Source organism: Oscarella lobularis, chromosome 1, assembly GCF_947507565.1.
Source record: "Oscarella lobularis chromosome 1, ooOscLobu1.1, whole genome shotgun sequence".
NCBI classification, from domain to species: domain Eukaryota; kingdom Metazoa; phylum Porifera; class Homoscleromorpha; order Homosclerophorida; family Oscarellidae; genus Oscarella; species Oscarella lobularis.
Window position 1 is genome coordinate 7,134,802 of NC_089175.1, and position 21,649 is coordinate 7,156,450.

The 21,649-nt window shown below is 45.6% G+C and overlaps 2 protein-coding genes across 2 annotated transcripts; both read right to left on the minus strand.

The window, feature by feature from the left end:
- Positions 1 to 12: 12 nt before the first annotated feature.
- Positions 13 to 5,435, minus strand: LOC136196342 (cadherin EGF LAG seven-pass G-type receptor 3-like). The gene is made up of 11 exons (XM_065985879.1): positions 5,284 to 5,435; positions 4,908 to 5,239; positions 4,703 to 4,860; positions 4,535 to 4,652; positions 4,396 to 4,485; positions 4,251 to 4,343; positions 3,297 to 3,959; positions 998 to 3,244; positions 719 to 952; positions 549 to 666; positions 13 to 487 (listed from the first exon to the last, which is right to left on the minus strand). Exons 2-11 carry the CDS (start codon positions 5,155 to 5,157, stop codon positions 265 to 267), a joined length of 4,194 nt encoding a protein of 1,397 aa, XP_065841951.1. The 5' UTR covers positions 5,158 to 5,239; positions 5,284 to 5,435; the 3' UTR covers positions 13 to 264.
- Positions 5,339 to 19,482, minus strand: LOC136196333 (protein bark beetle-like). The gene is made up of 21 exons (XM_065985867.1): positions 19,242 to 19,482; positions 19,125 to 19,187; positions 17,477 to 17,693; positions 17,277 to 17,365; positions 10,822 to 17,229; positions 9,816 to 10,772; positions 9,655 to 9,755; positions 9,323 to 9,599; positions 9,085 to 9,266; positions 8,825 to 9,025; positions 8,676 to 8,777; positions 7,456 to 8,625; positions 7,221 to 7,396; positions 7,032 to 7,164; positions 6,874 to 6,981; positions 6,545 to 6,817; positions 6,126 to 6,494; positions 5,937 to 6,067; positions 5,734 to 5,885; positions 5,530 to 5,682; positions 5,339 to 5,479 (listed from the first exon to the last, which is right to left on the minus strand). The coding sequence occupies exons 4-21, from the start codon at positions 17,329 to 17,331 to the stop codon at positions 5,442 to 5,444; spliced, it is 10,986 nt and encodes a 3,661-aa protein (XP_065841939.1). The 5' UTR covers positions 17,332 to 17,365; positions 17,477 to 17,693; positions 19,125 to 19,187; positions 19,242 to 19,482; the 3' UTR covers positions 5,339 to 5,441.
- Positions 19,483 to 21,649: the final 2,167 nt, after the last annotated feature.

Genomic DNA, 21,649 nt, shown 5'->3' on the forward strand with positions numbered 1-21,649 from the left:
AAGATGAAAAAATATGATCAGGAATTGAAATGCAAAAAATAGGCAATAAAATCATGCATAAGACGGATAATGGAAAAATAACACAAGTCGGGTGAGACAAAATCGAAAGTAGAAATAATAAAAAAATAAGAGAGATCACAAAATGCTTTTCAGCGCAAATCAATAAACAAACCGAGCCAAAACAATGCAAAAATATCCACTAAAACACATGCCAACCTGTAAGACACGCACGTACAGTAAAATTCATAATCAGGCCTGTTCTTACTAATCAGCCGCGTCGTACAACACTTCGATGTCCTTTCTTTGTGAAGATGGAATTTCCGCGTACTCGTTTTCCTCGTCAGCTGCTTTCCCGCTTTCTATCTTTTCATATACTCTTTCTTCATCACTGGAAAAGATGGGCTTGTCGTTTTTGGGATCGAAAGCAGGATTGACTATGTCAACACCGCTAGTCGCTTTCATAGACGCCGGTTTTCGATCAGAGTACCTACTTACATAATTATACGGTAAATTATATGGTACATTCAGAAGAAATATTCTACAATAACCTGGTCGGTTTCGTATGCTTGCTGTTCCTTTTAACAACTACAACAACCACGATAACAATCACTAGCAACAAAACAACGCCACCTCCTGCAGCACTACCAACTATGATCCACTTTGAGGCTGCGAAAAGCAAGAATTAGGGTATACTCAATTACCTAAACTATCGCTTTACCGTCGGAAGTAATTCGAGGACATTGGCCTGTTGGCGAACAGTGCACCGTTAATGAAATCGTCGCCAATCCAGTTAGGGAAGGTTTTCCGCCATCTTTCGCCGATACTTGAAGATCATACGAGGAGTCGGCATTCGAATCCAACTGTTTAGCTAAGGATACTTCGCCAGTCAACAAGTCAACGGTGAAATATTCCTGAGTCATTTCCATGCTGTACATCACCTCTCCGTTGCTTCCTAGAAAACAAGTGATACGCGCATAATTCAAGGAAAAAACGTTACCTGAGTCGGCGTCGATTGCACTGGTGTTGACGACGCTGAAACCGCGAGGCAATCCGACCACAACGTCCGACGGAGTATATACCTCTTTGCTGAACATAGGCGAATTGTCGTTAACGTCACTCAAAGAAATAACGGCGGTTGTTTCAGACGTCCGGAGAACTGGCTGAGTCAGACTTGCTACAATGGCAACTGTGATTTCCCTGACATTTTCGTAATCCAACTGCACAGAATTCGCTACTTGGAGAACTCCGGAGTTGGTTATGGTAAACGCATTCGCACGGCTACCCGATTTGAATTCCTGGCTTCTTATTGAATACATCACGTTGGTGCTAGGCTTTCCGTCAACAAGAGCTTTGACACTCAAAACAGAAGAGCCGTCGGGTGAGTTCTCTTGTAAAGTTGTACTGTAATGTTCTTGATCAAATAGTGGCCACTTGGCACTCGTTTTGTTCACAAAAAAGAGAACGGTCACTTGGCTATATAGGCTCGGGTTCTGTGCATCCAGAGCTCGGATAACAAGACTGTAAGTGTCCGTTACGTAATAGTTGAGCACCGCATCATCTGACAGATAGATTTCAACAGCACCGGCGGAAGAACGTTTAATCGCAAATACGTCTTCCGAGTCACTGGGCACAACTGACACAAGCTGGTATTCAATCTGGGTGCGATCTGAACCGACATCTGAATCAGTGGCTGTCAAAGACAACAGCATCTCGCCTCCTTTAATTCGCTCTCCGACAAGAAAGGCATACCGACGTTGTTCAAATTCTGGAGCGTTATCGTTGACGTTCGTGACAGATATCCTGACCGTGGCGACAGTGACTGCACCAGGAACTTCGGACGTCTGTGCAAGAATGTTGAAGTTGTACTCGGTCTGTTGCTCGTAATCTAATGATTGGCTCAAGGAGAGGACGCCGGTTTTCGCGTGTACACTGAAAGGAAGAGATTCGGCGTAGTAGAGACTGTACGAAATGCGGCTGGCATTGAGCTGAGTCGCGCGTAGAGACAAACGCGGTGTGACGGGAACAATAGACTGAACTGGAGCATCTTCGGCAAGACGTGCAACTACTTTCGAATTGACAAACTCAAACTTATCAGCGATAGTGACGGTCAGACGAAAGGTGCAAGATTTCGGACTTGACGTTTGATCTCGAGCGGTTACAGAAAATGTTGCCAAGTTAAACAGGCCAGACGGCTTTGGCGGAGAAGAGCGGAGAATAACGTCTGCCCCTGTCGAATCGTTCGTCACCACATCGAAGAGGTTTCTCGATAGAGATGTTGACTGGAAGTTGGTCAGATTGTAAGATAGTCTGCCAGATGCACCGCTATCGACGTCAGTTGCTTCCAGAGTAAATAACGCCGTGCTTGCATTAGTGGTATACGGAACAGAAGTTGTTAGACTTCCTGGTATACATTGTGGAGCGTGATTGAGCGAGATAACATTTACGTCGATCTTTTCTCTCGTGTGGCACTGAGGCTGACCGTGATCAGATGCAACGACATTTAGAATGTAAGCTTCGTCTGAAAGAGATCGACGTAGAGTAATCAATCCACTTTGAGAATCGATTTTGAACCGATCTGAGGCCAATGCATCCAGAGAATACTTCACTATTCCGTTCGGTGACGCTCTGCCGTCTTTATCAGTTGCACTCAATTGAACAACGTTCGTTCCTAGAGGAGCCATCTCATCGACATCGACAGACGAGGAAAGGCCGACGAAAACGGGACAGTGAATATTCGGTTGAGTGACAGTCAGAGAGATCTGAAGATTACCGGTCAACGATGGCACGCCGCTGTCGGTCGCAGAGAGAGTAAACAAGAAAACGTCGCCAACATAACTACGCAAAAAAGCAGCCGTGACTATAACACCCGTTTGAGTGTCAACTTTGAACAGGGAATGACGGCCATCTGAGCTTGCAAGACTGTACGTAATGCGACCGTTCTTTCCACTATCCATGTCTAAAGCGGGCTCAGACGCGACGACAAATCCGATGTCTGCCGTCAGCGGAACAGCGACGTCGATAGACGAAACATTGAAGGTGGGCGAGTATTGATTAATTCCAGCTAACTGATCACAGCGAGGTCCGTCGTAGTGTGCAGTGCATTGACAGGTATCTGGTCCAATGCACACTCCTGTAGACACTTTGCCGCAGTTATTCACCGCTGAGCAGTCGGGTGTACTGCACTCCGGTCCCGTCCATTTGGAATCGCAAGTGCACGTATCTAGAGCAAGACACTTTCCGTGGCCTATAGAAACAAAAATAAAAATCCAAAAGAATCTCAGCATCATCAGTCGTACCTGAACAAAATTTTTTTGCTTCGCACGAAAACTTGCTGCAGTCAGAACCCGCGTAGCCGTACTTGCAGTCACACAAATCGACTTCGATGCAGACTCCGTTGCCAGAGCAATCGCTCCGACCGGAACACGACGCCACGCTGCAGTTCGACCCCTTGTAACCTGCGTAGCACGAACAGTATTTCTTCCCGTTCTGAGCCAGACAGATGCCGTTTCCCGAGCAATCGTCCAACTCCGGACAATCGATCGGCGTCGCACAGTCGACGCCGGAAAATCCACCGGAGCAAGAGCAGATATTCGGTGCAACGCAATCACCGTTTCCAGAGCAATCTCCGACATTAGTGCACGTGGGAAACGCGCAGCTCGATCCTCCCCAACCGTCCTTGCAGACGCATTTGTCTAAGCCGACGCACGAGCCGTGATTGCTGCAGTAGCCGACGGCTTCGCACGAGTGGCGATCGCAGCTGACTCCCGCCCAGCCGTAGTCGCATTTACACTTGTCGTGATCGATGCACGCTCCGTGGTTCGAGCAATCGCCGATGCGACTGCAGTTGGCTTTCTCGTTACAAGACGAGCCAGTAAACCCGACGGAGCATGCACACACATCGTGAGACTTGCATCGACCTTGAGATGGACTCGTACAGTTGGACACTCCGTAACAAGTTGCTGCAAAGCAATTCATTAGATACCGGTTTTCAAAAACTTATGACACTATCTGGGATTTGGTGGGCGCCAAAAGCTTATTAAAAAGGGGTTCTGAGTGAGCACGTGTGTCCCCCAAAAATTTTCAAAGCATAATGTTTGGTAAGAGAATAAGGCCGTGCTTAGAAGAGTTACCTGCTCCCTTCTATCCCAGCTCTGTTTTAGATCTACGAGCAGGGTGAAACACACAGACCTTTTTTAAGTGCCCACTACTGAAAAATTCTGGCTAAGTCACTGGTACAAACTGATACTTACATGGTTCGTCACAAAGAATACCGTCCCATCCGAAGTGACACTTGCAGAATCCAGACACGCAATCGCCATTCAAACTACAGTTTGCACACGATCCTAAAGAAATTGCTCTAAGTCATAATCGTGTCAAAGCGAGGATCAAACTAACCGAGATTACAGTCTTCTCCGAACCAACCGGGAAGACAGATGCAGGTGCTATTTACGCAGCGTCCCTTTCCAGAGCATTGCGTAGGACAGCCTAGACTTGTCCATAGGAAACTGAGGAATTTGGCATTTAGATATCATACCCGTTTGATAAGTTTCCTGCTGAGACAAAGTTGTGTCATTCGTAATAGCTACGTCAAATATGCACTCCTGCAAGCGGATGCCGTCGAGACCTTGTTGTTTGCAAAGACTTTCGGCCATCTTTAGTAAGAGGAAATAGTAAAAAGGCACGCGGACGTATGCGACCTCACCATCCTGGTAGAAGAGTCGATATCGTTGATTGAGTAGAGCGGAACGAATCTAGGATCGGTGTAGGAGGAGTCCAAAGTGTCGTCTTTGTGAAAATTCGAATGATTCCACGACCACGTGCCATTCAAGCCGGAGCCATCAAACGATTTGGCAATTTTCCCTGCGTAACACAATCATAAAAACCTAAAAGTGAACATTGAACATTACATGACTTAGCAAAGTCCAACACTTTGGCAGGGACGTAGGTGACACCATCGGATCCCACCAAGTCGTTTGTCACATTTCCGTCCATCAATCCACACAATCCTTCCGTTGATCGTTTGAACGATGCAACCGGAGCGAAAAGTATGTTGATAAATTGACGCTCCATCGCTGCACTGTAGCGGACGTCAACAGACAAAGACACGCCGTTGGCAAATTGAAATGAAATCAAAGCTATGCTTTCAGGCGACGACATCAAGGATACTTCAACGTGAACTGTGTCCTTTTCCAAGCTGAGCTTAAGACCGTCCGATAACGAAGTCACGATACCGTTGATTCTAAAGAGAATACTAATGTCATACGGCTATAACGACTGACAAACCTTAGAGTAGGTAAGTCTGAAGGCTTAGGCTGGTGAAGCGTTGAAATGGCAACAACACTCGGACCGGCTTTTATTGCAACGGCGCCAATCAGAGACGCTCTGGCGTACTTGAAGAAACGAGTGTCCACTCCAAAGTCGTTGGCAACGCTCTTGCAATACTAAAATTCGCCAATATCAAAGAAGTCGTAGCTAAATCCTGCAAAACCACGTGCGATACAACTTTCCGAAGCCACTGATTTAACTTACCATCTAAAGTCTCCAAATGCGGATCTCCACCGCCTGGACGAGGCCTGGCGAACTGACAACCAGGACCAATCCACTGCTCGTCGCATACGCAGTACGGTTTTCTGTCTGTCTCACTTCCCATCGGTATGGTGCAGATGCCGTTATCAGAACAAACTGAAACAATGACGCTGCACATAAGAAATTAGGTAGCAACTGTCAACTTACACGGCCAAGGACTGCAGTCAGGCACGTCACAGAAAGGCCCTTTCCACCCATCTGCACAAACCGGTGGCAGACCACCGCGACCTTGCTTTGATTGGCAGCTACAAGTGCAGTCCTGCCACACTGGTTCAAAGCCTTCGGGACACGTAGGACATCTAGAGTAAAGAGAATAAACAGTAGTCTTAGCAAGTCAGCGTGGGACCTACTTATCGTCAGGACAAATGCATCCACTTGGACCAAGAACTGAGTCCATGCAGTTCTTGCACTTACACCCGCACTGACACTGGCCGTCTGGTCCCCAAACGCTCGCACTGCCATCGTCGCAAGTACAATTACACTAAACAATAGAACAGACAATCCAGAATAAACATGAAGGCCAACCGATATCGCCTTACTTGACACGTTCCATTGTTGAAATATGCAATGTCAAAATTCGAACAATGACATTCGCATAGTGGGTGAGGCAAGGACAAATTAAAAATTTGAATTGACTCTGGGCACGGGCAGTCAGGCGATCCGCTGACACCGCAAAGCGGACAAGATTTCTTTCCGCTGACTTTGTCGATGACGCACGAGGCGGCCCCGGGACACTCACAGGAGCAGTCCGTCTCGTTCGCCATGGGCAAACAGAGACCCGAGGTGACGTCGATAAACGAAGCCTGTTGCCACGAATCGAACAACTGCGAAGAATTGTAGTACAGCAGATCTATGAATGACATTCCTTCTATTTGATCAACTCCTGCACGAGATGACGATAGTAATTTCTAAAGAGCAACTCAAAGCTTTTCAATATCTATTAAAGTCGCTAGCGTACCTCGGGAAAACGACATCCTCTAGAGCATCTGGTCGTTTCAAAGTGACCTTTCAGTGACGGAGAAATTTTCACAGTAAATGAAGACTGGGGATAGAGACTGGGTGATGCTGAGAAAGCAGACGTCACTATAGCAGGTATTGATGACAGGTTGATGTGGTCCGGAGTTTTATACGACGATGGCCACGAAATTTCGAATGTGGGAGTCAAAGAAGACTCAAATATTGACGTGTACTGAGGATGATCAGTCAAATCTTGATCTCCCTTCAATTGAGCCTAATAACAAATAGTCTACAACTGAATTGTTTTTGCATTTCTTGAATGACAGTTACGTCTTTTATGTATTCGCTCCCAACTCCGTTTCTCCATACTGCACCCAATTTAGCATTTCCACGGGACTGAGAAAGATACGAAAAGGAAATGTTACTACGACTGGTCACCTGCAAAAACAAGGCGTTCAGAGACAACACAAAATTGCCAGTAAGCCTACGTCGTAATCAAAAGAAAACGAATACGATGCTGACAGCTTCGTTTCACCACGAACGCAGATTGAACCGATAGAAATGCAAAAAGGCTTTGAAGGGACAGTAACAGATACTGCAGGCGGAGAAGATTTTCCTTTTCTGCAGGAAGAAAAGTGAGACAAGAATCGACAGAAGGAAAGCTTAATTAAACTCACGAGCTCGGGAATATCTCCAAATTAGCACTGGTTCCAATATGCAAAGGTCCTTTGAATGAAAATCCGACCTTCGTTACGAAAGGCGACGTGTGGTTGGATCGGAACATCATATCCACTTGAGGATCGTAACTGACAAGCGTCTCAGTTGATATTACTCCTCGATCGGAATTTCCAAACTGAAAAAAAAAAACAATTAGCTGAGAAAGAAAAATTAACGCTCTACATTAAGACTTACTTTGGTTTTCAACACTTCATGATGAAAGAACATTGTCTCGTTTGCATCGCACAATTTCATATTTCCACCACTATTTCCGCTGTTGCGTGGCGCACCTGGCGCATCACCGCCCATGTTCTCACTGCACGACGTTACGACACCGCTGGATGGATTGAGTTCCAAGAAGGTTGTGCCGTCATCCCAAGAACTATAGAAATCAGTAAGAACACCAGCGGCTGGGCCACTGGGACGACCGACGATCACGTCACCAACTGTCAGATTGAGGTCCGAACGAGTAACATTGTCAAATATGAGAACACCTCTAATGCCCGTGCCGCCAACACCCGTAACAATCGGAGCCTTATCAACCGGAGATAGTCCTTTCGTCTTTACTTGCAATTTTACAGAGGGAGGTAATGGATTTGGAAAACAACTTGCTAGGGACGTATGAACAATTGTATGCTGTCCGGCACCGACAATCGATTCGACTTCTTCGAAACGTCTGCTTCCGTGCGCACTGACAATGCCTTGATTGCTGCGGGGATTCAAGCCCATCTTCTCTGATTCCACCGACGACAGAGCTATGACAATATCTCCGTCAGGCGTTCGCCGACACTTGTAAACAGAAACAGATGGCGACAAAACTATGGTTTGTGAGGCTCCGGGAAGCTGCGGGGAGGAGGAGGCTGCAATCGCCTCAAGAGTTGCCACATTCGGAACAATTTCTATAGCTGTTTCGTTGTAGATGTCTTCCAGGTCAACAGTGTCGATGAAGTCGGCGTATTTTATCGTCTCCTCCAGGTACGCTGGGGAGGCCTTGATTAGTTGATATGCCCCCCATTTGGTCATAGCAAGTATCTTGTCGAGTATTCCTCCACATTGACGACTCGAAAGTATGTGGCCAGTGTACACATCTTTCAACGACGGCGTTGTGATGTAATAATTGTAGTTGCTAGTGCCCAGTAGACGGTAAATGGTCGAGCTTCCGGGATCAACTCGTACGTCAGGGTAAAGATCGACATACCTTTGACGGCGATCAGACGACGATCTACCCGAAGATCTCTTGTCACGAAAGTCTGACTTTCCGTTAGGCAGATGACTCGGAATTTTAGGCGCATTCGCACCGAGACCATAGTCGGGCGTAACCCTTCCATAGGGACATCGTGATTCGTCCCAATTAAGGCAAGATGACTAAAAAATGACGATGGAAGACTGTCTGCAAAGAGTCTACTAGGCCTTACATTTGCTTCGTTGTAGCAGTGGCCTATGTCGTGACAATGCTGGCAAGTTTCGTAGCTGCTTGTTGCCACAGACCAGTCGCACGGAGAGGAGCACCCAATGTCCTATGCTATAGTTATAAACTAGAAAGACCCGAATCTTTATAGATTACCTTTATTCGATCTGAACAACCTTCTCTCCGTGGGCTGTAGCAGCTGTAGTAGAACCACGTGTTGCACTGTTGCTTATCTGGGCGACTACCTAGACCAGGAATGCAGGAGCCTTGACTATCACACCAACCACAGCCTGGCTGGCGACTGCAGGCGTAACACGTCGTGTACAGATTGCAGTAGGTCGTCGTACAGGCGCGACCCTAAAAACGGCAAATAAAAATTAGGAAAAATACCGGTTATATACTTGTCTGTTCCTTGCCTTCCAACCAACTCGGCAACGACATTGATTCGGCCCCACGCACGCTCCATGACCGGAACAGTCGTTGACGTCGTTGCAGTGAAAGTTGGCGCAGTCTTCACCACGCCATCCCTTGAAACACGAACAAGTACTAGTGACACTGTCACATTCCCCGTGCTGCGAGCAAGCACTTGGACATTTGTCTGAACATAAAAAAAATAAACACAAAAATGTTTGCACAAAACGAATGACAACGTACCAGCAGGTAATTTGCTACAGAAAAACGGAAGACGTGTACGGCAATCCTCGATTTCCCATCCTGACGATGTTAATTTCAAGCAATCTCCGGATTTTCCTCCATTGACGCTTCCGTAGTCAAAGTTCGTTCCGTCGGACCACGACCATGCGTTCCCGTCGTGTCGGAGTCCAACCCACGCTTGTGCGATCGTTAGCGACGCCGGAGGCCGAGGAACAAGACCATTCAGAAATTTAGATACGGACGCATTGTGGATAGACCCAAGCTCCGATCCTTGGACCTAAAAATGAAATGACCAATAATTAAAGTGCGTCCAAGTTAAACTGCTTGCTTGCCTTGCAAAAAGAATTTGCCGAAGTCCAATCCATTGCTCCTTTAACGTACAAGTAGCAAAAAAAGTTCCCTTCCTCCTTTGAAGTCCATCCATACTGACAGCCTATAGTGACAAAATATTTTAGAAAACAAAACTCGTTTTCTTCCTCTCTCTATAGCGTACCTCCGTTATCGGTCCAAGGAGATTTCATCACAACCGGTGCAATGTCAGCCGCTGCCAAGAACGAAACGTCGTCTTTATCTCTCACGCGCTTTTCGGCGTCACTCACATTCATAATTCCCCACCAATTGTCGACAGCATTATGATGGCCTTGATCCGAATCAAATCCCGCAGCAAACTCGTATCGATTCGCAGGATTCGTGAAAACGTTTCCAGTGTACGACGGCCCTACGCCAACGGCATGCACTGTCCATCGTTCGTTCGGCGTTTGTCCAACATTGAGATACAACGTGTTGTTGGCAAATTGTTGCCCAGAAATCGACGATCTTTGGCCAGTTTCCCAATAAACGGTATAACGTCCGGTGTCGTTGTGAAATGTGTTGTCCACAACGCTAGTAGCGATTCTGTTGATTGTCAAAGTGTCGTAAAGAACTCCAGCAGAATTGTGATTAATCTTGTTGCTGAGAATCCTCGCTCGAGGCCCTGTTGAACTGGAAGAGCCAGAAATGCGAATAGTACCGCCTCCCCTGTTTCTGACGATGCGATTGTCAAATACGTCAATTGATATTGATTCATTTCGACTCGTATAAAGATTTACGCTCACAGCTCCGCCGCTGTTGTCTGTTAGTCCGTTATTCTGAATGACGATGTTTGCATGGTCTGCTGAGATGGCAATTCCGGCGGCACGGCCTCTGTATGACGCTGTCGTAAAACGACCGTTGTTTGATATGGTGCTTCTCCTGATTTTAATGTCGCGAATGACTGAGCCGTAGCCCAAATTTCCACCATTTGTGACATTGCCATCAACTCCATTCCAGCTGTTGTTTGATATCACGGAACCTTCTATCGATACGCTTGAACGGTCGTACGTACTCTGACTAGAATTGAAAGCAATGCCAGACAGAGAGTTCGAAGCAAAATGTCCACCGGACACAGTATGCGACAATTGAGAAGGATAAGCTGTAAAGAATAATTGAGTTTGATAATTAATGCAAACAACTACTCTTACTGATAGAATGTTGCTGAACGTATATCAGAACAAAGTTCCTCCGCGGATCAAAACTGGAGTAATAGTGCTCCGAATAAGTAGACACATACGACGACTTGCCCTTTGTTACGTAATGAAGAGAATCGCCCAGAGACTGAATTCTTCTCGAGCTAAAAATTGTTTTGTCATCAATGACCGTGCGGCTATCCCAGTATTGAAATTGAATTGCCAAAATATCAAAAGACAATACGTGGTTTGGGTCAGCTTCGATGTTGACCGTACAGTTCTGATAATTATAACCATTGCGATTCATTAATTTTGGTACGAATCTCAAATAAAATGGAGTCGACGCCGACAATATCCCAGATTGAGAGCAAATGTCGACAGGAGATACGATAGGGTAATTCCAAGAACTCTGCAAAAAGCCGCCATCTGTCAACGCCAGCCCATGACCGCGGTTTTCAACAGCCGTTACTTCTTCCAATAAACTGGAAAGGGTATTGGATAATCTTAATCCTGTGCCTTCATTTAATGACAAGTCAAGTTTGGTAATATTGGGGGCTGGCGAGTTTACAAATTCTACGCCTGTCCAAGCGTTTTTGGTCACACTTACATCCGTAAGAAGAAGTCTGTGCCCCACTACTTGAATAGCTGCAATTCTTTCCGCATTCGCGTATCCTGCACCAGACAGGAAAACGTGACTCATAAGTGACAGCTGCTGCAAAGATTGAGAAAATCGAACGCCGGACCAATGAAGCCACGACGGCTGCGGTTTGCGCGTCCAACAGCTAACATGCAACGCTCCGAGATGACATTTTGACCTTTGGAACACGTAGTTGGCGCATTGCGCTAGCACTGATTCAGAGCTAGGGCAAATCAAATGCTCAAGCCATGCGTCTCGTGAGTATGAAGAATTTACATAGCGTGAAGGTGGCCACAGCCAATTGGCTTGGCTGTAACCGAGTTCTCGGCATACAACGCCTGACAAGTAGTAATTGTGACTGGTGCGATAGATATCTTCGTCATCCTGTAAAGCGCAAAGAGTTCCCCACGTCCCATTGTAAAATACTTCAGCAACTCCTTCGTGTGCTACTGCTCCAACGAGACGTATGTTTCCTACACTGCTTCCAACGGACGACGAAGAACGTATAACTAAGCTGTTGTCAACAAACTTTATAGGCAGATTTTTCGTTCCTTGAGCAAGAAGACGACCTTCGACCATTATTCCTGTGTTTGCAGTGAATCGAAGCTCAACGCCAGCTTCGATTGTAAGAGTTTTTCCAGGAAGAACAGTAATATCACCCACAACTGTATACGGACTACTAGATATGGAAATAGTCATGCTTGTAGAAACACGTCCTCGAAGGATCGAATTCGGTCTCAGTATGGAAGTATCTCTGGATGAAAAGAGTGACACAGCCGGGCCCGATGGAGACGTAAGATACGGAAAATATTCAGCATTGGCAAGACGAGAACAGTATCCAAAGTCCACGATACGATCACGAATAGCAGCTTCATCCGCCGTTCCCCAATAGTTTCTGCTGACGTTTACCGACAACTCTGACGAACTTTGAACTGGAAGTTGGATACCGAGTTCAAACTGTGATTCTGGATTGCTAAATTCATTGTTCTCCATGATAATCCGAGACGACATAGATACAACAGCCACAGAAGGATAGCCGTAATCCAAAGCGTATAATTCAGAAGAATTCACAGTGTTGTTCAGAAGACGATTGTTTTGAAACAAAAATGGTGACGTTGTAAAATCGAAAGGAGATAGTTTGACGACGTACTTTCCACTATTGCTGTGAAAAACATTTCTCGTCACGCTGAGACTTTCAGCAGTTCCCTGCAAAAGCATTGCTCCACCCGTACTTCCACGGTGGCCGACGAACGTGTTTCCGCTAATGCTAGCAAGTGCGTTCAACGAGCGGTCAAAAATCAGCCCATATCGTGTTTGTCCTCTAAATAAATTTTCGGAAATCGTTACATCAGTCACTCCTGAATTTGAATAGGCCAAATAAACGCTAACGCCGTCTTGGTTAGAATCAAAGACGTTTCTGGTCACGTTCCACTTTACAAATCGCGATTGTTGATTGTAGTCGTAACCGTACAAATAAAGACCACTGTTGCCACTATTGGACACGCGATTAGAATCGATTACGCGTGTGCGCTGTCCATTGTTATAGTGATAGTAGCTATAAATGCAGATTCCATTTGAACGGCTGTCAGTTATCTTGTTGTTCAAAATTTCGATGTGTCCTCGCACAGACGACATGTGCAGTCCTTCCCAACGAGAGTGCCGTATAACGCTGCTTCGCAAGGAGAAAAATCCGTAGTGGGAACTAATGTAGATTCCGTAACTGGAAGAATTTTCTACTCTTGCGTTACTGATAAAGATGTCGTCATTGGTGCTTGAAAAGGAAATGCCTGTGCCAACTGAAAACAGATTAGCATCGTCGACTCGAGTAATGGGACGACCGGGTTTGGTTGAAAGAGCAACAGAATATAGAGCAAATCCAGGAGCACCACTCTTGCTTCCTGTAGTGATCTCAACAAAGACGGAATTAACAGATGACAATAGGTTGTTGTCAATCGAATTCGTATTTTGACCACTGTACGTTCTGATTGTTGGCGAAGAGCTTGATGGTCCATTTCTGAACACAAGACTGTCGTCATTATAAAGCTGAACGGAAACGAGCGTCAGAGACAAGACGGTATTGGGAGGACCTCGAAGCTCGACAGAGCAGTAAATTCCAGCCAAATGATCGTCCTGATGTAAACCGAAGTAGGTTCCATTCTCAATGCTCACGTTCAAAACAGCTGGCACAGAACAAATCGACTGATATTTCGTCAATCCCCGCAGTGAGCTAGAGCTACGATACATGCGAATTCCTGTGCCCATTACATTTCTGACTGTAGTCCCGTGGAAGGTCAAATTTCGTGTCCTCGGACCATTAAATGATATTCCATTACGCCCTCCATCAATGACAACTCCCGTAATATTCACCTCTTCGTGAAGATATTCAAAAGACAAAGCGGTTGACGCGGAATCTTTTATAGTCACGTTGAGAAGTGTGGGCGACTTCAATATGGATCGCACGGAAGGTACACTTCTTGTCCTCCATTTTCCAGCCCCTTGGATCAACGTATGCTGCAGTACCGACGAAGGCAATGCATGACTGCTTCCTGAAACGGGGACGGTTGACGTCGGAGAAAATCGAATTCCTGCCCATCCTCCAAATTGTCTGCCATTACCAGATTCTACTGAATCAAAGCAATGGACATAAAAAGTCGTGAGGCAACGACTTAATGCTGAATATTTCCCTAAGCTAAAGGTGCAGTGATTAACATCAGTGGCATTTCCCGGACAGCTGAATTTTGTAATGATAGGAGTTCCCAACAAAGGATACCAGTGTTTACTACCATCAGAGCCTCGGCTGTAGCCAAGATTTTTACACGCTAAATCAGCAAGCTTGTTCAGAGATGTGTAGTCTCTGCTGACATTAGATGGTATGCAAATTGATCGCCACGCTTGATCAAAATTAATTTGTAACGTACCATACGCGAAGTAGTTTTCATAAACATAACTGTCAGTGATACGAAATTCGCCGTCATTGCGTTGTTCTGAAGCAACAGAATGCCCACGAAATGTAACAGGGCTGACTGAACTTCCTAGTGACATCATGCTGCCTTCAACCAAAATGCCTCTGTTCGCCTTGACTTCAATGATGACGCCAGCTTCAACAGAAAGTGAGCCTGTTGGGAGAATTGTAACATCCCTCGTGATTAGGTACGGAGAACCAGCCGCTGTCAACGTCACAGAGTCGCTCAGTTGACCTCCTACCTCTCCAGATAGAGTAACGAAGAGTGGGTAGTTTCTAGGATGACTTGATCCTGCCACGTCACATAGGTCGGCAGAGAGCAGAAAGGGAAAGTAGTTGATCGTAGCCAAGAAGTTCGAATCGTCGAAATCATAAATTCTGTTCTGAATAATTAGTTCGTTATCTGTACCCCAATAGTTGAGTGTAAAATTGATTCTGTCCAAGGAGGACGTTACTTCGACTCCATTGCCAACATCATATGAAGAGCCTGGATTGCCAAATACGTTGTGATAGACGTCTACGTTCACACTTCTTGTCACTTCAAGAACGCAGTTGGGAAACGCTTTAGAGGCTATTGTTTTATCGTAAACAACGTTATTTTTCAACGTATTATTTCTGAAAAAGGCGATGTTTCGAACTTGCACTCCACTATTGAAGTACGTTTCAGGAGACAACAAAACGATTGACTTTCTCTTGTTACGAACAAACGTGTTTCCTTCTATGATCACGGAACCCTTTCCATTTGCACTCAGCTCAACAACGTTTGAGATGGATCCAACGTCGTTCTCTTCAAACATGTTTTCAGAAAAAATCGCACTCTCGTCCGCTAGGTAAAAGTCTTGATGATAATAGAAACCGCCTCCGTTTCGACTAAACACGTTGTTTCTCACGCTAAACGACCCCACATATCCGTATTGGTGATACGCAAAGAAATGCATTGCATAGGAGCTTTGCTGAGAGGTTCCAACGCGAGTAACAACATTTCCCTCAAACGAAATTGCCCTATCCTTAGTCAATCTCCAGCCGTACGTGTACGGTTCATAACTTCGTAGGTAGAGACCTGCGTAGATGTACCTCCTTCCAGAATCAGTGCGTGATCCGTTGAGGATGTTATTCATCATGGTCATATTACCAGCTCCGTTGCTATACCAGTAGACACCATAGCGATGGTCACTGACACGTGATTTAGAGAGTGTCATCAATGAAAAATAGCCATTCAAGTTAATTCCGTCGTTGTAATTGTAATCACGTACGCCATATTGAACTACAGAGGTGTCTATCTGAACGGAATAACCGTTTCCTGAGATCTGTATGCCACCTTGTCCGTTGTCAATTGCTTTATGTCCAGCAACGAGAAGAGATCCAAGAGACCCTTGAAAACGAAGTCCGTAACCAGAAACTGAATGAATTGTTGAGCAATCCAGAAGGTTCACTTGTCTTGAGTCCAATCGATAACGAGAAACGTACGCTTTGATGTCGCCAGTCAAGCCAGAAGTGTACCAGTAATATGGCTCAAAGGACATCACTAATTGATGATAGTCAGCTGTCACGTTATCTGCGTTTGACGACGTAGCGCAACGACCTAAATGCGAGTACCCTGTATCTCCATTTATCACTCGAAGACACCCTCGACCGCTGATCAGAAAGCGGTGAAAGGAAACCGACAACCCGTAGCCAGGTGAAGTCTCCAAAACGCGGTAATAGTAACGAGAATATCTGTTTGCTGTTGTAAAGTTAAAGTAGACGCCCTCGTCATCAACAAAATATGACTTTTTGCCACCATTCATACTTCCCGAATAACTAAAATCATGCGAGGGAACGCTAACAGTCGGTCGACCAATAGGAAAGGGAATTCTGGTGATGCTAATACCGTCTTGAGTACAGTTCTCAAGATGACATCGCAAGCACGTAAGACGGCGAGATGACTGACCATTCAAGCCCGTTCCACTGCAGTTAAGAACAGTAACTGCTTCAAAGTCGATGTCTGCGTGGATATCATTGAGCTGAATCCCTGATAATCGACTGTCCAAAATTGTGACGTTGGTCATTTTGGCCACAGCTGACGTCGCTCTGATGGCCGCCACGTTTGCATCTGGAGTTGATCTACGAACCGTATCAGGCACAATGCCTGCATTAAAAATCTGAACATTCTGCATCACACTCGATGTCGAGTAGTCCATCACTCCATATGACGACGTTGTCACCTTGGCACCTTCACTTTCAAACGTGATTCCGCCCCAAAAACCCACGCTTCCTTCACCGCAGACAACACCAACATCCTCCCTGTGCACACAATTGTTATTGTTCCACTTCTGAGCGCGGCAATCCAAAAGAGAATTCTCGACGCCGTCACAGTCAACGTTCGATAGCCCGGTGTCTCCCGTTCCAGCTCCAAATCGCTTCGTGCCATAGTCAGACCCTATTGGATCATTGAATCCAAGATGACGACAGACGACTTTGGCGTTGTTTCGGTTCCAAAAATCGTCGCACACCGTTCCCCACTTCATGCTCGACGCATCGTACACTTCGATTCGGCCTTCGCGGGGAGTTGCGCCGCCCACAAGACGCAAAACCGCCGAATCGACTCCCACAGTCGCGTTGTGACGCATGATGATTATACGATCACGTGAACTCGCGACGGCTTTGAGGGTTCCGTTCACGACGAGACGAACTCGAGCCTGAAAATTCAAATCCACGCCGGACTCTATGGTGAGCGTCGTTCCCTTCAACACAGTCAGGTCGCTGGTGACTGCGTAGGGACTCTTGGCTAACGTCAACAGCGTATCTGATGAGTAAACACCCCCGATTTCCGTTTCATAAGTCACTTGGAGAGAAACGTAAAATTGGAGTCAAAAAAGCGCGGAAACTTACAGATTTGATAAGGAAAGATGGTCACTGCCACCACGAGGAGCCATGTCAAAGCCATGGATCCCTGAAGACAGCTCTTCTCGAATGATGCTCTGGAAAAACATTGGATTACGAAAAGCTGCACCTGAAGGAAAACGACTCTACACAGTGCATGCAAAGGGACGTCGAAGTTCTATCTATGCTCTCTCGGTGCGTACACTTACCAAAAGGCTTTCAAAGACGACTAAAGATGCACTGGCTCGACACCAGATGCGAGCGGTCACACGAGATGCGAGCGTGCGTGCAAGAGAGTGCGTGGGCTCCCCACTCAGTATGCAAACGCAACATCCTCTTTCCTTGCACGAGAGTGCAAAAGACACTCGAAAGTGCGTTCTCGACGACAACTTCACGCAAAGGCGATAGATCTACACAGATGCATCCCTAGGAATCAAAGAAAAAGGGCCAATCACTCTAATGTACGCAGAAGAATCCCTTAGAATAAGGCGCCCTAATATCAAAGATAACGGAAGGGGCCCATGCAGCTCTCTAATATACGCAGGTCATTCCCGTCAACTCTATTTTTTATGCGGGAGTAGCGTTCCATGCGCCTGAAACGTAAGCGCGCAACGAGTTAGAGACACTTGCACAAAATAAAGGGGCGTTCCCGTCAACTCTACTTTTATGCGCGAGTGGCGTTCCATGCGCCTGGACAGCAAGCGCCGCTCGCGCGCAACGAGTTAGAGAGACACTTGCACCCCGTAAAGGGGCGTTCCCGTCAACTCGCGCGAGTGGCGTTCCATGCGCCTGGACAGCACGCGCCGCTCGCGCGCAACGAGTTAGAGAGACACTTGCACCCCGTAAAGGGGCGTTCCCGTCAACTCTACTTTTATGCGCGAGTGGCGTTCCATGCGCCTGGACAGCAAGCGCCGCTCGCGCGCAACGAGTTAGAGACACTTGCACCCCGTAAAGGGGCGTTCCCGTCAACTCTACTTTTATGCGCGAGTGGCGTTCCATGCGCCTGGACAGAACGCGCCGCTCGCGCGCAACGAGTTAGAGACACTTGCACCCGTCAACTCTACTTTTATGCGCGAGTGGCGTTCCATGCGCCTGAACCGCAAGCGCCGCTCGCGCGCAACGAGCTGCAGGCACCGGTAGGTCAAAAATTTGAATGAATACGAAACCACGCGCCGAGATTCGCGAAACAACCATGTTCGTACCGAGGGGTAATTTTAATACTTTAGTTAACAGGCACTAACTTTTCCTAACTGTTACCTATCTCAAACATTTGACAGTTTCTCAGGGGCCCCCTTTTCCTTGAATATTGCAATAATAATTGCAAAGGGAAAGGCCGACTCATATGCCATAAATTTTGCAATAATAATTGCAAAAAGAAAGGCCGAAAAATCTGCAAAATAATATTTGCCAAGGGTAGGGCGAAAAAAATTTGTCACAACTATTGCAATAATCAGTTAAAGCAATAGTAATTGCACAGGGAAGGCCCGACTCATCTACAGTAAATATTGCACTAATAATTGCAAAGGGAAATGCTACTCATCTTCAACAATTTTTGCAATAATTATTGCAAAGGGAGGAACCGACTCATCTGCAATAAATTTTGAAAAAAAAAACAATAGCAAAGGAAGGGCCAAAAAGACCTGCAATAATTATTGCAATAATTATTGCAAGGGACTCATCTGCAATAATCATTGCAATAATTATGGCAAGGAACGGGCCGACTCATATGTTTTACTAGAAGATCACAGGTACATCTGTGGAAATAGAAATTAGTCGTGCACCTGTGCCCTATTTATGCAGTGGAATGTGGACCCTTTCTACATTTTCTAGCTATGGGCAATCAAAGCTAAGCCTTACCTATGCTCTTGCCTGAAGGTCAACTGTCCTTGATGTCGGTTGTGGCGAGATTGATGCCCAAGCCTTCAGAAGAAAATTTGTCTACACGAATTCGATAAATAGTTTGATCCGGTGCACCTTGTTCTTTCAGTTTGAGGAGAGGACTATTCATGCACTCTCTCCCTCCCTCTCTCTCTCTCTCTAGTTCGTCCTTTGGAGGCCATGTTTTTCCTTTACCGACGCCGTAGGATCTTCGTCGTTTTCCGCTTTCTTCTCCTTGTCGCTTGGCGCCCGTTTGGCGTCGATCCTAGCTCCCTCGTCGAAAGACGATTCCGGATCTGCTTTAGAGCTGTTTTTGCTCATTGGAGATGCTTTCGTCCGTTGCTTCTGCTTGCGTCTCAGTTCTAAACGCGTACAGTAAAGGCGTTCCGTCTACCATTTTTTCACGCGACCGCGTACGATAGTGCGCAGAAATCGCGCGCTAGGCACGTGCGCGACAAATTTAAGCTCGCACTACTTTTAGTCCGAGCAATACATAGAAAAAAAGACTAAAAAATTAAAAAATACGATAATTGAAAGGCAGCAAAATTTTTTAGTTAATAAAAATTCACATTAAATATTTTAAATACAGTACAAATTATATACCTCGCTTGCTCAGATGGTCCGTCCTATGACGCGTTCGTTCTAAAAGAAAAGCATATTAATTAGCAACATCCCCGCAATGCTATTCATAACTCCTTACCGATATAATTTTCCTTCCCCGAGCTGACGTCATTGCCAAGTCACCACCCCCTGGTTGCAGTTGCCGTTCCCTTGGTGATCCTCGCCGCTGCTCTTCCCATTCAAACTTTCAGCTCACCATTTTTGGCGATTGAAACCCGAGAAAAAAACAAAAAAATCGGTTAGAAAGAGTAACGTAGAGCGAATTTATAATAAAATTTAGAGTAACTATGGGCCAATTTTTAAAATATATAATTTGTGTATTAATTTATTTAACCCCGTGGACTCTAGCTTCTCTAACCTCTGCCTGACTGCCTTTCTACCTATCTATCCTATCCTAGATGTTTCCTAGCATCCTATCAACCTAGCTTGATCTCCCTTTATATTTCTTTAATTAAATTATTAATATTAAATATTTGGCCCTTACTCTAAAGCTAAAATAAATTTAAACAGATCGTACCTGAAAAATGTTGATTCAATTTTTCGTTCTTCATCCACTTTCTAAAGAAAAAATGCAAATATAATAGATTGCATATGTCAATGCATATTCAATAATTTGATAAAATCTACTTGAAAGTTTAGTGAAGACGGCGTAGAGTTATGTCCTTCGTTCCTCTTCTTGATCCATCCTCTTGAAGTTCGACGATCCGTGGGAGAAGAAAGGAAGGGGGCCTTTGGTAACTGCAAAAAATGTAGATATTTAGTATGTGTTAAAAAGTGATATATTTTTTCTTACCTGGCAAATGACGGCTTCTGTCGCGATAGATTGACGTGAGGAAGGCATTCAACAATCGCAGACTAGCCATGGCTCCTTCTGGGAAGCTGCAATCCTACAGGCAATGAAGGAATACACGCACTTGGTCTGTAAAAGATAATATACTTACTTCGTTGCTTGGCTAGTTGGCGAAAACAACGGCCCAAACTGGCAGTTGTTCTGGGAATAAAATGGGCGTCTTTTAGGCCATATGCCTTCGGCCTTGAACTCCATTTATCCTGCATGCAAACGAGTTAGTACAGCTAAACAATAAAAATTTTATGCATACCCAATAAGCCTGGCTTGCCCTCAAACAGACGAAAGCCATAGAGAGAAATAGAGAGAGAGCGCGCGCGCTTCTCGCCAGGCCGGGCTCTTTCACACGCAAACACTATATCTAGGAAAGGAACACATGAAAGAGTTGCAAAACTATTTACTAAAACACTCACCGGGATTTGCGGTGTGAAAGAAGTTCGGTCCACCAGTGGGCTCAAGAACCACACTACAGGCAGAATGTATTAATTAAATAATTATAAACGTAAGTAGATATTCTGTAATTAATTACCTGATGAACCGTTGGCACAGAATTTCTTCGTCTTCGTCTTCCTGTAGTCGCCCACTTCATACTTCTCCTGACATCTAAATCAGGTAAATTATTCATTAATTATTTGATTATTAATTCTGCACGAGTTCGTGATTTTTATTACGTGATGACGACCGTTGCACGTGATTCTTTGTCCTTCGTCCCTCTAGGCGTCTTCTTAGCCCCGTACCCAGGCTCTTGTCTTTGTTCCGTAAAGGAGACAGACCCTGGACACGGGGCTAAGACCTCTCTGAGGTCATCGCCCCTCGCCCTCTACAAATGCAATCAATTGTATTGATAGTTTAATTAAAACTACAGTCAATTATTAATTTGAAACCTGTAGACGAACCTTCATCAGCAGCAACTAGAAATATTTAGACCGGAAAAGGAAATAGGGCTGCTTACCGACCCACGCTGAAGAGCTGCCAGTTCCCACCGGGGAAAGCAAAAAACCTAGCCCTAACCGTATCACACCGTGACATTTCACCG

What these genes read in the sequence shown, in the direction of transcription:
- LOC136196342 (XM_065985879.1), bottom strand. Translation starts at nt 5,157, where the DNA reads ATGTCGTCGCCTGAAAGCATAGCTTTGATTTCATTTCAATTTGCCAAC. An exon ending in TCGACTCTTCTACCAGGATG is followed by an intron (nt 4,653 to 4,702) that starts GTGAGGTCGCAT and finishes CTCTTACTAAAG; the next exon opens with ATGGCCGAAAGTCTTTGCAA. An exon ending in GCAGGAAACTTATCAAACGG is followed by an intron (nt 4,486 to 4,534) that starts GTATGATATCTA and finishes GGACAAGTCTAG; the next exon opens with GCTGTCCTACGCAATGCTCT.
- LOC136196333 (XM_065985867.1), bottom strand. Translation starts at nt 17,331, where the DNA reads ATGGCTTTGACATGGCTCCTCGTGGTGGCAGTGACCATCTTTCCTTAT. An exon ending in CATCTTTCCTTATCAAATCT is followed by an intron (nt 17,230 to 17,276) that starts GTAAGTTTCCGC and finishes TTTCTCTCCAAG; the next exon opens with TGACTTATGAAACGGAAATC. An exon ending in TCAACAATGGAACGTGTCAA is followed by an intron (nt 6,068 to 6,125) that starts GTAAGGCGATAT and finishes TCTATTGTTTAG; the next exon opens with TGTAATTGTACTTGCGACGA.